Below are 23,401 nucleotides of genomic sequence, written 5' to 3' on the forward strand. Positions count from 1 at the left end.
CTCACAATATGTCATTTTTGGTTTAGGAACTGTTTGTGATTATTTTTCCAACATTAACTCAAAAGCATGTAAAATAAAATCAACATACTCTCTCTATATAAACACCCAGCAACTGTGGCCCCTCACCCCCCTCCTGCCCTGTTTGGGTAGTGGGGGGAAGAAGGGAGGGCTCAGGAAGCATTGCATTGAGTGAAGTGTAGATCCTTTATTGTGGGATGGCAGTGGTGCCTTGGTTCTCACCTCGCACAGGTCCCCTAAACTGTCCCAAACTACAAAGGAAATGGCATAGGCCCATGGCCCAATTCCCTGTTGGTAATTCACTCTCCACCTCCCAAATGAATATCCCTTTGTTTTATCGATTTTGTTTTATATATTTTTTTGCAACAGAAAGCCCCACCCAGAGTCTGACTGTAGCTGAAGTGTTCAGGCTAAGGAATGGAGCAGGCCATGGGCATATCCCTTGTCCCTCTTGGGTGAGTACCCCCACCCCAGGGAAGAAGATTCAGTGGGCCAGCTTGCTGGCCACCAGCACTTAGCCATATAGATCATCATCGTTGTCCTCTGTGTATATACTGCTACCTAGGCCACCTCCACTGCCATGACTCGGGCCAGCCCACCTTGGTTCCCTGAAGGGGGTCTGAAACAGCCAAAGCCTTGACTCTGCTGAAGGGTCTGAGCAAACATCTCATACTTCTGGATGTCATTGTCACTAACAGAACAACAGGCAAAATGCATGGCTTCCTCAAGTGGTCTCAGTGGATCTCAGGCACTGGATCATCCTCTTCTACTTCCTTGGCAAATGGATTGGTGTGCTTCTCATGTTCCCGCAGAATTTCACTTTCAATGGATTCGCAGATGGCCAGCTTGCAAGCACACTGGCAAATCTCTGTCAGGTCAGCTCCAGAGAAACCATTTGTCATCTTAGCCAGGAATTCCAAATCCACACCCTTTGCTACTGGGGACTTGTGTGGGTTGGCCTTGAGAATGGAAACATGAGACTTCTCATCAGGAAGTGGGATTGTAGATAAGCTGATCAAGGTGATCAGGTTGCAAGATGGCAGGATCAATGATATCAGACCTGTTGGTAGCACCAATGATAAACACATTCTTTTTTGTGGACATGCCATCCATTTCTGTTAGGATCTGGTTGATTACTCAATCGGCAGCTCCACCACCATCTCCGATGTTCCCACCACAGGCCTTGGCAATTGAATCCAGCTCACCAAAGGGGGCAGCTTGAAGAGCCTTGTCAAAGATTTCCCTGATATTGGCTTCAGACTCCTCAAACCACATGGTAAGCAGCTCAGGACCTTTGATAGAGATGAAATTGGCCTGACATTCATTAGCAATGGCTTTGGCCAACAGTTTTCCCACAGCCAAGAGGTCCATATAACAGTACTCCCTTGGAGGGTATCATGCCAAACTTGGGGAATTTGTCTGGGTGTTCCACAGGATACTGGACCAACTCCTGGAGTTCAGGTTTGACATCCTCTAGACCCCCAATGTCCTCCCAGGTCACCTGTGGCACTTCCACAACAGTTTTCCGTAGTGCTGATGGGTTGCTCTGGCTCAGGGCCCACCGAATAGCATCCAAAGTAACTGCCAGGGAATTCATGACTTCCGCATTAATGATCTCATCCTCTAAGTCAATGAGGTTCATCTTCTTGCTAATGGCCTGTAGAGCAGCTTCTAAGCACAAGGCTGACAAGTCAACACCTACATGTCCATGAGTTTCATTGGCTACCTGTTCCAAATCCACATCATCTGCCAACTTTATGTTCTTGGTATGAATTTGAAGAATTTCCAGGTGTCCTGTGGTATCAGGGATTCCAATATCTACCTCCCTGCAAAGTGACCAAATCATCATAGAGCTGGATCAATGCTGTTGGGTCTTTTGGTTGCTGCCATGACAATCACATGTGCTCTCTGCTTTAGGCCATTCATGAGGGTCAACCACTGTGATACAGTATGTCACTCCACCTCCCCATGAGTTTTCTCTCTTTTGAGAGCCATGGCATCTAGCTCATCAATGAAGACAATGGCAGAAACATTTTTCTCAGCCTCCTCAAAGACTTTACAAAGGTTGCTCTCAGACTCACCAGCCAATTTGCTCATGATCTCAGGATCATTGATCAAGAAGAAGGAGGCTCCAGTTTCATTTGCTACAGCTCAAGCAATCAGGGTCTTCTCTGTCCAAGGAGGCCTACCCCAAGGGGGCTTCACACCAATTACCATAAGAGGGCAGGATGTCTCAGAGGCAGCTCCACCATTTCCTTTATCTGAGCTAGCTGTTTCTTGCAGCCACCAATGTCATCATAGCCTACTTCATTAAAAAATTCTTCCTAATCCTCTCGTTTGATAGGCTCCCCTTCATAGTGGATCACTGTGCCTGGAGCAACAATGCAGTAAGGGCTGGGATCTGCCTCTTTGAACTTCACTTCACAGCACGCGTTCCACCATGGACAAGAAAAATGTCTCCTTTCTGGATGGGTCGATAAGCTTCCAGGAAGTATGGCTTAAGGTATACCTCGAAGAGATTTCCAGTAATACCTTCCACTGTATCACCGATTGGTAGAACGTGGATACGTTTGCCATACTTCACATCAGGGCATGGCTGGATGCTGTTAATATCTCCTAGGCATACATTAAGATTATTCCGAACAACTCTGTTCATTCGAATCTTCTCATCAGAATATGTGTCATCAGAAAGCACAATGCACACAGCTTCCCACTTCTTCTTTCCAATATCTTGTCACCTCGAAACAACTGCAGCTCATCCATCTTGGGCTGGGTCAGGGATACCACACTGTTGTCCTCATTGATGGCTTCATTGACAACTGATTGGGATGGCTCTTCTGTTTATGAATGGCTGTTGACAAGTCATCACCTTTTCAATCAGTTCTGTAGGTCATGACGCATGCCTCTCCCTGCCAGCGACTGTGGCGGCCTGCAGGTAACAGCTACCAGGGGTAGCGGTTTACCAACTGGGCCCGGGGCCCAGTTCTCCCAGGCGGGGGTTGAGCAGCGGTGACAAACCCACAGGCAACCTCCCTCTTGCTTCCTCCCAGAAGCACTGGGGTGGTGGACCGGTGGGAGATGCTGGCTCCAGACCTGCGTAGGGGGATACGACAGCTCATGACAGCAGCAAATGCTTCACTTCTTTATGGCCTTTTGCTTTCTTCCTGTATGATGTTCTTGATATCTAGTGCATTAAATCTGTTCTTGAGATGAACTCTAAATTGAGATGGCATATGCTCAAGGTCATATTTTGGCTCTCATGGACTTGTTTTAATTTTCTTTAGCCTGAACTTGCAGTTGAACAATTGATGGTCTGCTCCTGGTGGCCTTGTTTTGGTTGATGATATAGAGCTTTTCCACTCTCTCTTTCCGTAGATGTAGTCAATTTGATTTCTGAATATTCCATCTGGTGAGGTAGTCTTCTTTTATGTTGTTTAAAAAGGTATTTGCAATGAATAAATCATTGGTCTTGCAAAATTCTATCATGCATTCTCTAGTATCATTTTATCACCAATACTGTGTTTTCCAACTAGTGATCCTTCCTCTTTGTTGCCAACCTTTGCATCCCAATAACCAGTAATTATCCATACATCTTGATTGCATGTACAATCAATTTCAGGCTGAAGAAGTTGGTAGAATTCTTCATTTTCATCATGACTGGCTTTAGTGGTTGATGCATGTATTTGAATAATAGGAGTATTAACCAGTTTTCCCTTTAGGCACAGACAACATTATACTTCAATATAGATCTTGACATGTTCTTTTTCATGAGGAATGAGATGCCATTCCGCTTCAATTTATAGTTCATGGCATAGTAAGCTATGTTATTATCAAATTCAAAATGGCCAATACCAATCAATTCTAACTTGCCAGTGCCTAGGATATTGATCATTATGTGTCCCATTTCATTTTTGACAACTTCCGATTTTCCTAGATTCATACTTAGTACGTTCCACGTTCCAATTATTAATGGATGTTTCTCCTCATTAGCAAATTAAGTTTCCCCAAAACTTTAATCCACTCTTGTCATCATCCACTCTATTTTGCTGAGGCAGCTCTTCCCCAGTTGTAGTTTGAGTGCCTTGAAACTTGAGGGGCTCATCTTCCAATACTATAAATCACAATTTTCTTGTGCTATTTATACTGATTCAATATTCAGTATTCTGGTTCTATCTGATAGTGTTCCACTGCTATGCATAAAGTTTTCAATGGCTAAACATTCGGAAATAGTCATTCTCTCCTTCCTAGTGTGTCTTAGTCTGGAAGCTCAGCTGAAACCTGTCCACCATGGATGATCCTGTTGATATTTAAAATACCCATGGCATAGCTTCCAGCATCACAGCAATATGCAAGCCACCACACTACACCATGCTGACAGATGAGTGGCGAGGAAACAGGTGTATCCAATGCAAAGTATCCTTAAGCTGCTTCTCACCTAGAGTGTGAACTCTCAATGAGACCAACACCAGTCCAATGGACCTTTCGTCCATTTATTTGCACATGAATTAACTGTGTGATTAGTTAAAATACAGATTTGGGCTAAGTAGACTCAATTAAAACTGCCAAGAAGCAAAGTTTTGGAGGAGAAGCAATTGCTGGAGTTCCTGACAGTGCTTTCAACCAGTTCAATCTAAAATCAGAATCAATCTAGATTCGGATTCTGTATACCTAGCATAGAAATGCAAATTCTTAGCGGGGGTGGAGTGGTCAAATCAGAATGAACAGGTTCAATACCCTGCTTTGTAAATCAGTAGGATGTGAACTTCCAATAATCCCCAGGTGGCAATGATTCTCTCTGGTTCAGACTACACTTTGCTCAGAGTGTCGGCATGTATGTCTAGAATAAGATAGCATTTCTCTGTCTTCCTGGGTATCCAACACTGCCTTGTAACCAAAATTGGGGTGGGTTCATTTTACCCTCGTGAGATTGCTCAGCAGATGAGTGCATTGGAACGTGTAGGGTTAGGTACCTTTATAAAACCACAATGAGGTCAGAGACAGGTTCTAACTCAGGTCTGCTGAGCTGCTGCTGTTTCTGTCTGAATTGAACCCTGGCACTGCTCTGGTCTCGCTTTAGAGCCTTGGGTACTGACAGAGCATCCCTCTGCCCCATCTTCATGAGGAGAATGATGGCTTCTCTTACATGGGGTGACTGTGAGCATGAAATGAGATTAAATGACAAAATGCCATTATGGCATATACTGTGTCCTCACTAGTATTAGCATTGTTTGTTATTATCGCTACTGTGTATTCTCTCCCCATACTGGAACTCAGATTTGGGGGGAACTCAACTGCAAATAGCCCTTTCCTTGCAACAGCTTGCCCTCTGGAGAAATGTACCCACATATGAGCGTAGTGGTTACGAATCCGGCTGTGAACCTCAAGGTCAGCAGTTCGGAACTACCAGCTGCTCCGCGGGAGAAAGATGAGGGTTTCTGCTCCCGTAAAGATTTACAGCCTCGGAAATCCTGTTCAGGGTCGCTGTGGGTTGGAACCGACTTGACGGCACTTAACAACAACAACAACAATGAGCCATCACAAGTCATAGTTTCTGGAACTTGATGGAAAGAGGACATTGATGACAAGAACCAGGACTTTGAAGCAGTTCATCTTGGTTCAGTCATGACCAACGAAGTGATACCAGAATGGACCCAAATTTGTAAAATGTGGGTGAATCAGAATGGTAACTGAAAGGGAAACATTACAGGTCAGAGCTCTGCTGGACCTTAGTCTCCCTCTTGTAAAACTGAATCTCCCTCTTATAAAACTATGGCAGTGTATGTATTGCAGAGCAACCAGATCTCTTGGCGGCAGAGTCTGAAACACCAGTGCTTGACTCACTTTGCCTCTTCTAAGACTCTCTTTAGGCAAATTTTCTGCACAAGATATTTTAAAAGCGTCCAAGAGCAAAGATACCAGTTTGAGGACTAAGATGCACCAGACCCAAGCCATGGTATTTCAGTAACCTCATATGCATGTGAAAGTTTGACAATGAATAAAAAAGACCATAGAAGAATTGATGCATTTGAGCTATGGGTGTTAGAGGAGAATATTAAAAGAATTGCTAAAAGATCAAACAGATTTGTTGGAAGAAGTACAGCCAGAATGCCCCTTGGAAGCCAGGATGGCCAGACTTTATCTCTTATACTTCAGACATATTGTCAGGAGAGACCAGTCCCTGGAGAAGGACATTATGTTTGGCAAAGTAGAGGGTCAGAGAAAAAGAGGAAGACCCCCCAACTAGATGGATGGGGCACAAGAGAAGCAGCAGTGTACTCAAATGTCACAACAATTGTGAGGTTGGCTCAGGCTCAAACTGTGTTTTGTTCTGTTGTGCACAAGAGTCGTTATTACCAACTCGATGGCACCTAACAACAATGAGTCAGAATTGACTTCATGTAGTGGGTTTGGTTTTTCAAAAGTCAGCCTCTTGTACAAAAAAAAAAAAAAATGTTATTTAAAAACTGGCAAAATAGACTTGGTGTCTGAGAAACTTATCAAATGATTTGTTGTTATTAGCTGCCATCAAGTCAGCTCCTACTCACAGCGACCCTGTGCACAACAGAACGAAACACTGCCCAGTCCTGCGCTAGCTTCACAATTGCCATTACGCTTGAGCCCCATCCATCTTGTTGAAGTCTTCCTCTTTTGCTGACCTTCCACTTTATCAAGCATAATGTCCTTCTCTAGGGACTGGTCCCTCTTAGATAACATGTATAATATACGAGAGATAAAGTCTTGCTATCTAGCTTCTAAGGAGCATTCTGACTGTATGTCTTCCAATACAGATTGTTTGTTCTGGAATTTTATGGTACTTTCAATATTCTTCTCCAACACCACAACTCAAATGCATAAATGCTTCTACAGTCTTCCTTATTCATTGTCCAACTTTCACATGTATATGAGGTTTTCAATACCAATACCATGGCTTGGATCAGGCACACCTTCGTCCTCAAATGGATATCTTTGCTCTTGAATACTTTTAAAATGTCTTGTGCAGAAGATTTGCCTAATGCAATATGTCATTTGATTTCCTGACTGCTTCTTCCATGAGTGTTGATTATGGATCCAAGCAAAATGAAATATTCAACAACTTCAATCTTTTCTCCATTTATCATGATATTATTTATTGGTCCATAGGCTGGTTATGATTAGGGTAGCCCAAGGCATACTCTCTCCAGGCAGTTAACTTCCCCCTAAGCTGCACCTTTAGGGTCCATGTCCAATACAAGCCCTATGCCCTTTAGCACCTCCTAACCGCCTCCACAGCAGGAGAGGCCAGTACCTCAGAGAAAATCTCTGATGACCCAGAAACTAGTAGCCAGGCCCACCTGACAAAGTTAACAGTTTGTGGGTCACCTTTCAACCTAGAACGATGTGATCTAGGAGGAGTCATCCTACAATGTATGGGCCTGAGGCAAGATGCTAGGGCCTGGGTCCTCATGGGAGATGGGCATATCCTTAGGCAGTGATACCACACGGAACAGTTGCAGGGTCTCAGGGATCCACAGTGTCCTCAAGGAGCATAGATTCCAAGCTCCACCACTGGCTGGCTGGCTGGCTGGCAGGTGGGGAGCAGGGATACAAAGTGAATGGTATAGCTGGCTTCTTGCCGGTGGGTCAGCACTTTAGGCATTGATCCAGGGTGGTAACACCTGGGTTGGGTTTGGAAGCATAACTAGGATTTTTCTCTTCAGCTGAACCTTTTCCCTTTGGTTTTCAGTTTCCCCATCTGAAAATGGGAGGGTTTGCTCAAGTAGTTGGTGGTTCTCAGACCAGAGTAGGCATGAGAAGCCCTGGAGGATTTGAGGTCTCCTTGTTCCTAAGTTTCTGATTCATGGGTTTGAGGTGGAGCCTGAGAATGTGCATTCTAACATGTTCCCAGGTGCTGCTGCTGCTGCTGCTGCGGGCTAGAAGAGTTCTGTGAGTATGAATTTCCCCTGCTTCCCACCTGGATTGAGATCATTCTCCGAGGGATCCCACCCAAGGGCCCTCTTGCCCATAGTGTAAAGGTGCTGAGCACTTGTCAGGGCTGTGCAGGGTAAGGGCACAGTGTTCTCAGGGAGGGCTTGGGTGCATTTCCGTCTCATTCTGGAAGACACATGCCTAGTCCCCCTGTGAACAACTACAGACCTTGTCTGAAGCTCCTCAACCACTCTCCTGGCCTATTCACTTCACACACACCTGTTTCAGGACCTTTACACCTGCTGCCTCCTATATCTGGAAAATTCCTTTGCTCTCCTGGGTACTGTCAGACTTGTCCAAACACCACCTTTACTTCTAGGCTGCCTTGATTATCCACACATGGTGCTACATCCCTGCTGACTTTGTTTTTTGCATCTACTTTCTTCTCTTCCTGGAGATAATCCAAGAGGGCAGACTTTCTGTAGACTAGGCCTCTCCAATGAAGTCATGTTCTCAGAGCAGGTGCTGAAGCAGCCAGGAGCCAGCCCCCTGCTTTAGCTGATAGTTAATACTCCCTGACCCCTCACCTCTATTCCATAGCTTTGCTGAATACCTCCCTTGTATGCACCACATGCCCTGGAAGGAGGGCCTCACAGGGGTGCCTTTGATACCTCACAGTCTTCTTCTCTCTCAGGAAGCTATGCCCCAGACGTTTGTCTTCTCCAGCATACTCACACTCAGCTGTAGTGGACAGGGACAGCCCGGCATGGGGGAGTGCAGCGGCGGGGGTGGTGGCAGTGATTCCAGAGACCTCATCTTCCAAGACGGACACCTCATCTCAGGGTCCCTGGAGGCCTTGATGGAGCGCCTGGTCCCCACAGTGGACTACTACCCTGATGTGAGTGCTGGAGCTGGGGGTGGGGTGGGCATGATGGGCAGTAGGTAGGCAGCCTTGAGGAAAAATGTTGGACGGAGCTCACAGGCAGCTGGCGGTGCAGGGAAGCAGGCACAGAAAGGAGCTGTTCAGACACTAGATCTCCTTCCTGCCCTTCTGGAGTTGGGGCCTGAATTCTAGGCAGAGCTTGAGGGAAGAAGAGGTGTCTCAAGGGCAAGGCCAGCACCTCAGTGCACTGAGAGACTTCATCATGCTCTTTGGAGCTCCTTGGTAACTTAGCAGGTGTCTGTGCATGAACTTCCTGCTGAAGTCCAGGATGATGAGTGAGTGCAGGCCCCCAGGAATGTGCAGATATGAGTGTATTGTGCTTTCAAAGCACAAGCATGTTAGGGCAGGACTGGCCACCAACAAAGCAAACTAGGGCCCCTGCTTTCCTCTCTCTTCCCTCACAATGACATGGTTATGTTGTTGGAACAGAGACATGGGTTTCTGGTCATATGTGTCATATCTCTTCCACCTCCATCAGGCAACATCTCCATGCAGTAGTACACAGTATGGTCTTCCTGCTCCTTTTGCTGAGCTAAGCAATGTTGGAGGGTTAATCTGGCCAGGTTCTACCCAGACCTCTTGTGTGTGTATGGCGTGGGGGCGTGCAAGGTGTGCCCCTTTGTTCTTGGGGTTAGAGCCACACTCGTAGAGTCAGACACAGCTTGCAAGGGATGGTGGGAGGGGAGAATCACTGCCCTCCAGTTTCCATCTATGGATAGCTAAGTTAGCTCAGCTTTCAGGGGCCACTGACATACCCTATATCCAATTATCCTCTCTCCTCCTGGGGTTTCTGAGAAAAACTGCCTTGGCATTGTCACCCATCCATCCACCCATCATCCATCCACAATATTCCTGTTCATCTGTCCATTTGTCCACTTATCTGTCCATTTCTCCATCTGCCCATCCAACACTCCAACACTCTCAGGGCCAGTCAGGGCTATGGAAGTGGTATAGACACACTCTGCTGAGGCCCAGAACTGTCCTAGAGGAGTCTCCTCAGCTGACAGTCACCTGTCATGCCTCCAAAGGACAGTGCTGTGAGGAACCCCACTGCATGAGGTGGGGCCAGGACCCACAGCTGGGCCTGAATCAGATCCAGAGCTGTGCCCTGGGGCTGACAAGGCTATGTCAACCTTAGAAGCCCCATTAGGACTTGGAGGTGAAGTAGACCTATAGGCTGGCCCAGGAGCACCATGGAGCAGACAGTATGCCCAGAGTCACAGACAAGTACACGACAGCCCTAGGATGGGTTAGCTCACCTCGTGGGTGGGCTAACAGGCAGCACTTGTTAGGAAGGCTTCACAGGAGGTGGGGCTTGAGTTGTACCTCTAAAGTTGGCAGGAGAAAAGGAGAAGTAAAATAAAAGTTGTAGGTATGGCCACTAAGAACTAGTGAGGCCATGTTCTGGGCCTGGGACCAATCCACCTAAAACTGTGGCAGGACCCCATACAGATGGCTGACCATGGTTTGTCTTCTTCCTGTCTCCTTTCTTCAGAAGACATATATCTTCACATTTCTGCTAAGCTCCCGGGTCTTCATCCCCCCTCATGATCTGCTGGCCCGGGTGGGGCAGATCTGCCTGGAGCAGAGACAGCAGCTGGAGGCAGGCCCTGACCAGGTAGGGGCTGAGGGAGCTGTCTTTCTGCCCCTCCACTTACCCTCTGGCTCATCTCAAGAGTGGAGCCTGTTCTGAGCAGCTGACAGGATAGGCCCTGATGGGGTAGGTAGGCTTGCTGGGCCCCTGGCATACCTGAGCAGCAGTATAAAGGTTGCACTCAGAGCTGGCTATTCCACCCAGGAAAGACCCCAACAGACAACTCTGCCCATCTGCCTGTCAGTGCCAGAACCCCCAAGCCAGAGGTCTGAGCATAGATCATGGAAAAGAAGCCAGTGGGGCCCATGCTTCAGCCACCTCAGACTAGGGGTCAAGTGAAGTATGCCCAGCTGGTACATACTCATGGTAGTGACCAAATGCTCAGTGACCCACATGTGAGCCAGGGTTGAGGCAGTTGGAAGGCTCACAATACCACAGCAGCCTCTGAGCCCTGAAGGACGATCTGAGCAGAAGACGAGACACCCCTGTGGCATGGATCTGTGACACTCCCGAGACCTGTGTTTGGTCGCTCAGGGGTGCCTAACTGCTGCAAAAATGGCCTGTCCATAGCCGCTGATTATACCCCACATATATATTTCTCTACAAAGGTCTGCAGAAGAGGGCTGTGTGCTTGCCGTTTGCTTCAGATCACAGAGTCCCCTCACAGTAGCTGGTGCTGGGTGGGTATACTCGGCCATGGCTGAAGACACAGGCTCAGCAGATTCATCCTGCTGTCTGGCTGGGCATCTGTAGGGGTCATCCCACTGTATCCTGGCCGCACTCAAGCTAGTGAGTAGACCGGAGCAAGTGAGCCAACACAAACACTCCTGAGGGAGACTGAGTGGAAAGCGAGAAAGCCATCAGTACTAGGAGGTTAGGGAACATAGGTGGCATGGCAGAGCATGGGTGCAGGTGGACAGGCCACGGGGATGAAAAAGGAGGTGGAGCCGTGCTTGGAGCTAGGCCTGAAGTTGGAGGGAAACAAGCCTTAGTGTCCACCAAAGGACAATGTAGAGGTAAGGGCAACAATGTAGTGGGTGGGCTGTGCACACCAGGCCTGCCTCCCCACAGTGAGCGGGGCACTTGAGAAATGCGGGACCTGTGTGTGTGTGGCCAGCAGGGTGTATGGCATGAAGGATGTACATGTCACTTAGTGAGGTGAGGTCTCTCTCAATACCTGCAGCCCTTCTGAGGCTGGGAAAAGCCCACTGTGTCTCTCCCCCAACCAAGATGGTCAAGGTTCCCAGGCCAGTGAGGCCTGTAATTGGGGTGCATAGACCCATGTTCGTATGGAGTCTACAGTGGTTGTTTCTTGGCTTCCAGTCCTGACCAAGAAGCCAGGAGAACAGTTCCCTGTGTCTTGTCCCTTCTCTAGCATGTGCTACCTCATTCTGACCAATAGAGGGCAGGCAAGAGCCCTACTGTACTGCTACTGTCCTGCTTTCATTGCTTACTTTGCTGTAGGTGACTTTTAGTTACAGCAAAGGACTGTAACTTTTAGTTATAGTTTTGTGTGTCCTGGTAGTGATAATGAGTAGAATTTTTGAAAATTAATATAAGTGAAAAGGAATTGATTTAAAGGAAATACACAAAAGTAGTTGTATAAGCAGTTCAGGTGTGGCAAAATTGCAGACAGGTAGGAGGCCCGGGGCTGGATACCAGTCCTGAGGTCAGGGAAGGAGAGAGGTGTGTACAGCTCTTGCCATCTTGTCATTGCTGGGTCTCACGCTTTACCTCATCTCCCCAGGCCAAACTGAAGTCCTTCTCGACCAAGGTCACACAGCTCCTGAAAGAGTGGACTGAGACCTTCCCCTACGACTTTCGGGAAGAGAAGGTCATGGCTGAGCTGAAGGCCATCACTCACTGCGTCACTCAGTGTGATGAGGTTAGGCCTTCCCGCTGACAGGCTTCCTAGGGCGCAGGAGTAGAGATCTACACTCCCTGGACTGCTCAGTAGAGGGGCCAGGTATGAGGAGAGGCTGAGTTAGCCAACCCAGCATCTTCTCAGACCTTGGGGCTGGACTCACCTCTGCAAGCTGGAAACTGTAGGGTCCAAGTAACTGTGGGAAAAACCGTCATGGTGAGAATGTGGGCTGTCCTTTCTTACCCTGTCCCTGGGGCCTACCCAGGTTGTGCAGAATACTAGCCCAGAGGTTAAAAGAGCCCTATCCCTTTTCCTGACTCCCAGCGCACTCTTGGGCCCCTGTAGAGACACACTGAGACTCACCACAGGGTCCGCCTCACAGTGAGCCTGCTGAGGCGCCATTTCCTGAGTGTTAGGAAACCCAAGAGAGCTCTGTGCAGTTCAGGGGTCCAAGAGGGCACGGGAATAGGTCCTTAACTCTTGAGGAAGCCCTTTCTGATGCCCTGGTACCTTCTTCAGGTCCCTCTTGCAGCAATGGAGGTTGTGGGGGAGGGGAAGGGCAGTGGCTCCCTAGCCAGGTGCCACCTTTCAGACTCAGAACCCAGCTTTGGTTCTGCCATCTGCTCCCTCCCTGACAGATATTTCCCCTCATTCAGCAGTCCTTGGAGGCAGAGGGATGGATTCAGAGGGAACAGAGTCCATCTCCTGGCAGGTGGTGGCTGCAGCTCCTCCCTGGGGTCTGAAAGGGGGCTGTGAGCTCAGACTGCAAGTGTGCTCATTAGCCCTCAGACTAGCTACCTGCTCTCACTGCCAACTTCCCAACCCCCAGGAGAACGGGGCTATGAAGAAGGCCATCAGCCAAATGATGCAAAATCTGCTGTTGGCCCTGGCTGCCCGGAACCAGCTCCAGGAGTTCTGGGAGAAGTTTCGTCCACTGGCTATGGACAAAGGGCCTGTCCTCAAAGCAAAGCCACCAGCCACCCAGAAGGACATCCTAAGTGTGTGCTGTGACCCCCTGGTACTGGCCCAGCAGCTGACCCACATCGAGCTGGTCAGTGTAACCCTGTTTCCTGCCCAGGGAGTGGGGTTGTGCTGCCCAACCAGGACCTCCACATGGTACCCAAGGTCCACCCTTGACCCATTAGGCCTGGCTGTCAAGCTGCCACCCACTGGCCAGGCCTGGCCCCTGTGTGCAGTCAGTAGAGGCATAGCGCCCCAGGGTACAGGAGAGGCTAGACAGCATTTTCCTGCTTAGGTATCAAAGTACTCCAGGAGGAAGGAGAGGCTGGGGTTTACAAGAGAGCCAGACTCTTCCCAACATCACCTGGCCTCTGCCAGGAAAGCACCCCTACAAATGGCAGCCCCCTAACACCCACACTCCCATTGCAGCTATGTCCCAGAGGAGGGCCTCTCAGTCACCTAGGGTGAATGTGGTGGGACCCAGCAGAGGCCTCAATTCTGGAGGCACAGTTCCTTAGGAAGTAGCTGAGACTTGTTCTTGATGGCTTCACTGCTGCTCTCAACCCCCTTCTCCCATGGCCCCAGAAGTGACCCTACCTGGTATGTCTGAACTGCCCAAGGATGGTGTACTTCTCACCCCCAGGAACGGATCCACAGCATCCATCCTGAGGACCTGGTGCAGATTCTTAGCCATAGGGATTCCCTGGACAACCAAAAGGTGAGTGGGGCTTTCCACAGCCCCTGCTGCCTCCATGGACATGGACCTCACCTGGCACACAAGGACCTTGTGGGTTATGCATGCTGGGAAGGGGCAGCAGGCTCAGACTGGAATCAGGGGTTAGCCTGGCCCCTCAGCTTATCCTTTGGCTAGGCAGTCCAAGGAGCAATCAGACACTGTCTGGACTTTCTGTGAATGGGCAGAGCTGGGCCAGCCTTGGGGCCTTATCCAGTGTATCCTACCCAAGTCCCTCTGGCCTGGCCGTGTGCTTTCTGTTCCTTGAGCTGACAAGACATGCTTCCCTGTGACTTAGTGTGTTTCCCACAGTGCCGAGGGGATCAGGCTAAGACCTACAGCCTGGAGGCCTACGACAACTGGTTTAACTGCCTCAGCATGCTGGTGGCCACCGAGGTGTGCCGGGTAAGTCAGCACACAGTGTACAGCTAGAGAGTGCCACCTTCGTGCCCAATCAGGCAATGTGGGCATGATTCCTGCCCAGCTCACGTGACAGGATGAAAGTATAAAGTAAATAAGTGTAGCCCTTATGACCTGGGCCTGGAGGTGCTAGCCTCCCACATGTCACCAGTAACAATGGGAATGACAACAGGCCCATCATCCAGTTCAGGCTCCCTGTGTGCCCAGCTCTCCCTGTTCCATGTTTCCTTCCTCTTATGTAGTCTCCCAACCCTTAAGTAGCCTCTCTCCCAGGACACTTTCTACCTCTCCTGTCCTGCTGAATAGCCTAGAAGCTACATGTCAAGATGAGGGTCTCCTGGTCAGTATAGTTGTGCAGGGTGGTGGGTGACCACCTCTGGTAGCCCTCCTCAGCTCTGCTCAATTCTGCCTCCCTCAGGTGGTGAAAAAGAAGCAGCGGACCCGCATGGTGGAGTTCTTCATTGATGTGGCCAGGGAATGTTTCAACATTGGGAACTTCAACTCCATGATGGCCATCATCTGTGAGTGAGACAGGCAGCTGGCCTTACCACCCAGCCCTGCATGAACGGGCCCACCTATCCTGGCCCTGACCTCAACCTGCTGTCCTTACAGCTGGCATGAACCTCAGTCCTGTGGCACGGCTGAAGAAAACGTGGTCTAAAGTCAAGACAGCCAAGTTTGACGTCCTGGAGGTAGGTGCCATTGCAGCCCCATGTTCTTCCACCCCATTGTACACTGATTGGAGAAGGGCCTCCTTCTGATGGATGGGGAGGACTTTCCCACCATGCTTGGTTTCTGCTCCCTCAGCACCCGCTGCCTGACATGCACGTACTTAGCATGTATGTACAAGTATGTACCTGGCTGATGCCTTCATCCATAGGAGGCCAAATCACTTAAGCCCCTCCTGACACTTACTTCTTCACTAGAAATTAGCATCACCCAGTGCAAATTCTGACACAGAGCAGGGCCATAGTCTCTGAGTCTGCAGAGTGTGACTAAGCCAAGTCCATAAGCCTTGTCTTGGCTGGACTCCTTGAACATCTCGGTCACCCAGAGGCTGGCAGAGTTCATTTAAAACATTCCCCAGATGTATTTGACAACTGGATCCATTTTTTTGTGAACATTTGTGTCTGTGGAACTGGTCAGAATTTGGAGGTGTCAGTATGGACAAAGGAGCAAAGGAAGGATGGAAGAAGAGGGGCAGCAGGATAGCATTGAGATGTGGGCTGGGAGACTTCTTGTAAAACTTGCCTGAGGACCCTCAGGCACTTCCTGAAAGCTTCTGGATACTGGTGTGCAGCCCCTCAGCTACCCCTTCACTTCCTCCAAAGAATAGCAGGGAGGTGGGGCAAAGCGGAGAAGGTCTCTTCTGATGACAGTGTGGGGCTGCCTCTGCAAAGGGGCTATCCTGAGCAGATCTGGCAGGGGGTGGGGTTAGCAGAGTCCCTGCCCATGTGACCCAGCCTCATGCAGAGTTCTCCTTCGTTCACACTGTCTACAGCATCACATGGACCCATCCAGCAACTTCTGCAACTACCGCACAGCCCTTCAGGGAGCCACACAGAGGTCCCAGATGGCCCACAGCAGCCGAGAGAAGATCGTTATCCCTGTGTTCAACCTCTTCGTGAAGGACATCTACTTCCTGCACAAAATCCATACCAACCGCTTGCCCAATGGGCAGGTGAACTTCAAGGTGAGCTCAACTCCGTGGGGTCTGAGAGCGGGGCCTGGTTGTCCCAGCACAGGCAGAGCAGAGACACAGGTGGTAACATATCTGCAGCTAGTAACTTGGTCATGTCCAAGCCTAAGGGTTTTCTGAGCCCTGCCTGTGAAGCTCAGAAAGGCTCTTGGTACCCAAAGCTGTAGGGGCTCCCAAAGCCACAGAGGCTTTTTGACACAAATCAAGTGTGGGCCCTGCCCTTATGTGATGAATGATCTAGTTACTGAGCTTGAAGCCACAGGAACCATGTATTGAACCAGGACCCTGGTTGAAGTGCAGATAACACCAGGAAGTCAAAAAGGCTTGGAGGACAAGAAGGCTTTAGGCAAAAAGGGGCTTGGGCAGAGAGGAGGAGGCAAAAGATTCCAGCAGGAGATGAGGAACCTGCCTAGGGTCTGAGGATTCCTGTCTAAGGGCAGTGGGCACGGACGCAGAGGTGACTGTGATGGGCTGGAAAGTCCTGATGGCAGGTTTTCTGAGGCTTGCTGTCTTCAGGTAAGGGGTGGGAAGGAGCTGTGGATTTTCACACAGCCACTAATTGTGCAAGGGATGGCATTTTTTTTAGTTGGTGTACCATGCTGGGCATAGTCAGGATATCTGCCTCGTCCCTGGACTTTTTTTTTTTTTTTCCCCCATCTATAGACTTTTATTAAGGGTGAGGAAGGTGACCTCTGCCAGAGAGAGGAGGCAGGAGGCAGAAGAGAAGAGATAGGAAGAAGAGAGCATCCCTGGACTTTTAAGGAAAGGGGCACAGGCTGCTCTAGTCTAATGGCCTGACAGAGGGATACCTGCTGGTTCTGTCTTGAGTGATTTCTCTACATGAGCTTGGCCCACTAGGGCCACAATCTCATTTCAATGGGGCCCATGAAATAAGCAGCAGTGCTAGGCCAGAACCTCCATCCCCTGACCCTGACCAAGGATCTGAAACTTTAAGTGAAAAATGAATATTCGGTTGGTTTTCTGCCCATTCAGAAATTTTGGGAGATCTCTAGACAAATCCATGACTTCATGACGTGGACGCAAGTGGAGTGTCCCTTTGAGAAGGACAAGAAGATTCAGAGTTACCTGCTCACAGCACCCATCTACAGCGAGGAAGGTGAGGATGCTCCTCCAGGAGCTGCCATGTCCACAGTCCCTGCCCAGGGCCTTGTGCTCCTCCACAGCCACCCTGGAGGCAGCCTGAGTATTATCCCACATTGCCCAGGGCCAACTCAGCCCATGGGGGTGAGTGTGCAATGAATGTGGGTTTTGGTAAGGTGACAGAGAAAGGGTAAGGACAGAAGAGAGGAGGGGGCTCCATTGGCTCCTCGGAGAGTGAGAATGTGGTCCGGGACAAGTGCTGTGGAAATAGGGCAATTTCCCAGAGTCCATAGAAAAGCCGGAGAACATCAGACCCCATGGATCCGAAGCCTGTGTGCAAGCCCAGGCCAGAGGTCACTGTGCCCTTGATGCATCTTTGGGAGGGAAATTTGAGCAAGAGGGACAAATGGGTGTGGGCAGCAAACTGCCCACCTAGAGGCCTTGGTTCTGAAGGATTTTCCTGTCACTCAGCTCTCTTCATCGCCTCCTTTGAGAGTGAAGGTCCTGAGAATCACATGGAAAAGGACAGCTGGAAGACTCTCAGGTAGGAGAACTTGAGGGCCAGCTGTGAGCCCCTGGGCCAGCCCTAGGCCAAGATATGAGGAAGGGAAGGATGGTGGGAGGAGGGCATCAGTGGATTTTGCCTAGAAGGAGGGCAAAGGTAAGTCTACCCAGGTCTTGAAAGCATGCAGCTGTTCAGATAGTGAGAAGCTGAGAACTTAAGGAGCTCTGGTATTGTAGTGGTTACGAATTGGGCTGTGAACCTTAAGGTCAGCAGTTTGAAACTACCAGCTGTTCTGCGGGAGAAAGATGAGGCTTTCTGTTCCCATAAAGATTTACAGCCTCAGAAACCCTGTACAGGGTCGCTATGAGTCGGAACCGACTCCACGGCACATAACCAACCAACCAACACTTCCCCTGGTGACTGGTTCCTGAAATTGCAACCCTTTCCTTCTCAGAGCATGGTGCTGAGCTCCCAGATGCTTAGAGGAAGGAGTTTGCCTGGAAGCTTCTTACTGCCTAACTGTTTCCTTTTTCCATACCCATCTTTAGGACAACTCTCCTTAACAGAGCCTGAAGGTCCAGGATGCAGCCTATGGACATGAAGTGAAGCACACATTTTATTCCTGACAGATATGACTTTAGATGAAGAAGGCCTCACTGGTTGGGGTCCATTTTGTACATACCTTTTATGAAAAAGAAATGGTTATTATTTCATGCATCAACCTTTGGCCCTTGACAGAAAATGTTTTTGGTTTATTTTAAATAACAGGGCAGGGTCCTGTTTCAGGGAATGGGAGAGGGGGGGTAAGGGAGGGGAGGGGATCATGGAAGATGGCATCCATGATATAACATCTTATTCTAATGAAATGTAGATTTTTGTTTTCTACTTTCGATTAACACTTTAAAAAAATATATTAAAAAAAAAAAAAAAAAAAACCAAACCAACACGATCCCTGCCTGCTTGGATGCCTTTCCAGCCAGTGTCTTTGATGTCGGGGTTAGTGCCTTAAAGGGTACTGAAAGGGTCTACTCTCCCTGCTCCTTTTAGCCCAAAGTAAGCTAGGGTAGGCACCCAAAGTTCTACTGCAGAGCCCCAGGCTCTGCCCGAAAGCATAGGCCAGCATGATTCCAGCAGGGAGGGCTGCGGTGGCCAGGAGGTCACGGTTGCATATTTCTGAGAGTGAACCTTTGAGTACTGGCTTTCCAAAGTTTACATTTTCCTTTTCCTTTATCAGGGACTTGTCGGATAGGCAAGGGCAGGGAAACACCAGGTCTATACAGAAGCTACAAGTTGCCTACCTGGCAACACATTTTCTGTTGGACTATGTCTGACAAATTCTTCTTCAACTGAATTTAGAAAACAAAATCTCTAAAATAATAGAGAGTCCTGAAATAGTTTTCAGTTTTTAAAGCTGTGACTGAAAGACACACTTTGTTCTAATGAAGAGAATACAAAGTAGACTGCTGCAAGATGACATTGAACGCTGCTATGTAAATCCAAGTACAGTCTAAAAATAAATGGTTTCTGCAGTCAGGTATTTTTGTGGCCTGCACTCCTGGCCCTCTCTGGGTGGGAGACTCCCTTAATTGTAATCTTGAAACAGAAATGAGCTAGACTATGAATTGCTGGAACCCACTCAAATAAAACTGCCCAGTACCTGGAGATATATCCCACACCCAACATTTGAAGCATCAATTTCATGCTCCCTATCTGACCACTGTGGTTTTGTTCCATTAGAAAACTGGGTATGGTCCATCCACCTATCACCAGACCCTCCTTGCAACAGGGTTTTGTTCCTGTTCAAACAGACTTGGAATTAGTCATCTGTCTCTCAGCATGCCTTTCTTCAGCAGGACTGCCTGGAATTGAGTTGCCTACAGGGCAAGCCTGCTCGCCAAGGGGTGCTGGGAGTCCCACTTAGGAAGGAGTGGTGACTGTGGGTAACCTGCTGCTACCATTTCCCTCTGCCCTGGATTGACTAAGACTATAGGCACTGTATTGTTACAGTGTGTTTGCACTTTTCAGATGTTCTAGATAGTACATGTTGTATATTGATAGTACATATTGCCTTGTTTATGTATTTGAGATCAAGAAAGGCTTAAAACTTGAGAATATATATTTGAAATACAGTGTTAGAAAATTTCTGTACATGTGTTAAAGAGCTTTCACATAAATGTGCACTACACTAGTACCTACTTCAAAAAGGCGTCTATTTGCAGCTTTATTTCCCCTGTTTGATACACATCCTCATAATGCTGTTGTGGTACTTTGAAATGAGCTAAGTATAACGATGTACTGTAATGTTGGCTGTCGGTTTCTGTGTGATTGGATGTACTTGCATCAATAAAAGGATACATTGCTCCTCCTTCAGTGCCGGATCTCTATGCGCATACGCCCAAAGGAGAGGCAGGACACCTGCTGCTGGAGCAGGAGACGCTGGGGCTGGAGATAGTGAGGAAGGGGAGGCCGCTAGCACCCACCACTAAGGTTAAAAGGGACCAGGTAGAGAGTGTTCATGTATGTTGTTGTTAAGTGCTGTTGAGTCAGTTCTGACTCAGTGACCTTGTATAGGGTTTCCAAGGAGCGGTTGGTGGGTTTAAACCACCCACCTTCTTGTTCAAACCAAGCTTGGAGTCTAGCACGTATCTTATAACGCCACACAGTTGAACAAAAAAAGCATTGCTGTAGATATGATTCCTACTCACAGTGACCCTAGGACAGAGTAGACCTGCCCCATAGCGTTCCCAAGGCTGTCATCTTCACAGAAGCAGATGGTCACGTCTCTTTCCTGGGGAGTAGCTGATGAGTCCCATATGCCACCAGGTCTCCTTCTCAGTTTTGGTTACCTGTTACAAATCCAAATCTAGGGCACATTCTGATAAGGGCTTTTCATATAAAGAATCCACAACAACAACAAAGGTGGTACAGGGGAATGGTTCCAGTTTTGCTTTCCTTTGTTTGTCCTTTTGTGAAAAACCAAAGATGATTTGTGAAATACACCAATACACAAATACCCACATAAAATGTGTGCCATGTTTGTCTAGGAGGCTAAACAGGATAGAGTGTAAGAGCAAGGGATCAAGAGTTGGACTGTCTGAATTTGAATCATCTCGTTTCGAGATGGGTGTCCTTAGCAAGTAATTTACTTTTTTTTAACCCTACTTTTCTTCATGATTGAAATGAGAATTACAAACATATCTATCTCTTGTGGTTGTTGTAAGACTAAATGGCACAGAACACAGTGCCTGGGATGTTGTAAGCAGTCAAACAAACTTGGCATTCAAAAATACTTTCTAAAGGAAAAATCTACTTTTAGTCACACAAGAAAAGTCATAGTACTAAAAGGAAGGAGTCCTGGTGTGTAGGATAAGCACTGGACCACAAGGTTGGTATGAACCACTAGGTCAGCAGTTCAAACCCACCAGCTGCCCCTTAGAAACTCCATACAGGGTCACTATGCATTGGAACCAACTCTATGGCACTTCCCAATGACAACAACACTGAAAGTAAAGTGAAGGGCTGCCAAAGAATATCAGTCATCCACCCCACCTGCCCGTGACTTTAGTGTGGCTCTTCAGCAACAGTGTTAGGTGAGCAATATATTATTTTGCCAAGCGCAGGAAGGTAACTTGTATGTCTGCCCATCTGACACTATGGAAGACTGACTGCTTGCTGGCTGAAACACTCAATCTTGTTGCTAAGTGCCATCAATTTGGTTCTCATCCATAGCCATCCTGTATAGGGTTTCCGAGGAGTGACTGGTGAGCTTGAACTGCCGAACTTGCAGTTCAAACAACTTTGCAGTCCAGCACATTAACCCACACTAGGACTTTTATGGTAAATTTTGTGTAAATTTTAAAACTCCAGGGGACATATGGACCTAACATGATATGAAACATACTCTGACTGATATGAAAGGACTAACAGACACCTCCACAATAATAATATTTGGGGAAATCAATATACTAGTTTCAATTCTGGACATAACATTTAAAAATAAGATCAGTAATGACATACAGGGCTTAAATAATACCAATAAGCCAACTAGATCTAATTGACATGTAAAGAACACATCACTCATCAGAACAATACATATTTTTCTCCCATGCACTTGGATCATTTTCCAGAATAGGTCATATGTTAGGCCATAAACAAAGTGTCAACAAGGTTTTAAAAATTGAAATTAGACAAAGGTATCATCTCTGGCCATAAAAGAATAATATTAGAAATTAACAGCAGAAGTAAAACTAGAAAACACCCAAATTCTTGGAATTTAATGCACCTTTAAATAGCTTTGGGGTGAAGAAAGCATGAGTGAAATAAAAAAAATCAAGAGTAAATAAAAATGAAATCGTATCAAAGCATATTGGTTACATTATTCTAAGGAAAATGTTTAGCAATTGTTGTTATTAGGGGCTGTCACGTTGGTTCAGACTCACAGCGACTCTACGTACAACAGAATAAAACAATGCCAGTTCTGCGCCATCCTCAAAATTGTTATGCTTAAGCCAACTGTTACTAACACTGTGTCAATTCATCTTGTTGGGACTGTACCTCTTTTTCATTGATCCTCCAAATATGATGTCCTTCTCCAGAGACTGGTCCCTTCTGATAACATGTCCAAAGTATGAAAGACAAGTCTCACAATCCTTGTTTCTAAGACTTATTCGGACTACATTTCTTTCAAATCAGATTTGTTTGCTCATCTGGCAGTCCATGGTACTTTTCAATATTCTTCTTTAACACCATCATTCAATGCACAGATACTTCTATGATCTTCCTTATTCATTGTTCAAATTTCACTTGCATCTACAGCAATTGAAAATACCAGAGTCAGGCACACCTTAGTCCTCAAACTGACATCTTTGCTCTATAACACTTTAAAGAGGTTTTTGTAGCAAACATGCCTAATGCCATTATTTTTAGGTGCCACTGAGTCGGTTCGAACTCCTAGTGACCCCATGCACAGCAGAAGGAAACACTGCCTAGTCCTGCACCATCCTTACAATGGTTGTTAGATTTGAGACCATTGATGCTGCCACTGTGCCATCTTTTGAGGGGTCTTCCTTTTTTTCATGGACCCTCTACTTTACCTTGTATGATGTCCTCCAGGGACTGGTCCTTCCTAATAACATGTCCTAAGTCTCCCCATACTGACTTCTAAGGAGCTTTCTGGTTGCTTTCCTTACAACACAGATTTGCTTGTTCTCTGGCAGTCGATGGTTGTTGTTGTTAAGAGTCATTGATTCCATTTCAACTCATAGTGATGCTGCATAGTGGTTCCAAAGAGTGGCTTGAACTGCTGATCTTGCAGATAGTAGTCCAGTGCTTATCCTGTTGTGCCATACCAGGACTCCATGGTATTGTCAATATGCTTCTCAACACCATAACTCAAATGCATCATTTTTTTTCTCCAGTTTTCCTTATTTACTGTTCAACATTCACATGCATATGAAGCTTTTGAAAATACTATGGCTTGGGTCAGGAGCACTTTAGTCCTCAAACTGAAATCTTTGCTCTTGAACACTTTAAAGAGGTTTGTGTAGCATTGCCTAATGCAATGCTTCTTTTGATTTCTTGAGTGGAACCAAGCAAAATGAAGTCTTTGACCATTTCAATCTTTTCTCCATTTATCATGATGTTATTCTTTTTTTTTTTT

The 23,401-nt window shown here is 47.5% G+C and overlaps 1 protein-coding gene and 1 pseudogene across 1 annotated transcript; one reads left to right on the forward strand and one right to left on the reverse strand.

Moving 5' to 3' along the window:
* Window positions 1-532: 532 nt before the first annotated feature.
* LOC102812884 lies at window positions 533-2,912 on the reverse strand (annotated as a pseudogene).
* A 5,708-nt stretch (window positions 2,913-8,620) lies between these two features.
* On the forward strand, window positions 8,621-18,315 carry RASGEF1A (RasGEF domain family, member 1A). Its single transcript, XM_006876145.1, has 12 exons — window positions 8,621-8,821; window positions 10,362-10,484; window positions 12,208-12,345; window positions 13,154-13,375; window positions 13,928-14,002; window positions 14,330-14,422; window positions 14,856-14,958; window positions 15,050-15,129; window positions 15,939-16,130; window positions 17,130-17,253; window positions 17,709-17,781; window positions 18,291-18,315. The coding sequence occupies exons 1-12, from the start codon at window positions 8,624-8,626 to the stop codon at window positions 18,313-18,315; spliced, it is 1,446 nt and encodes a 481-aa protein (XP_006876207.1). The 5' UTR covers window positions 8,621-8,623.
* The last annotated feature ends 5,086 nt before the right edge of the window (window positions 18,316-23,401 follow it).

This window comes from Chrysochloris asiatica, unplaced genomic scaffold (genome assembly GCF_000296735.1).
Source record: "Chrysochloris asiatica unplaced genomic scaffold, ChrAsi1.0 scaffold00356, whole genome shotgun sequence".
In the NCBI taxonomy this organism is placed as follows: domain Eukaryota; kingdom Metazoa; phylum Chordata; class Mammalia; order Afrosoricida; family Chrysochloridae; genus Chrysochloris; species Chrysochloris asiatica.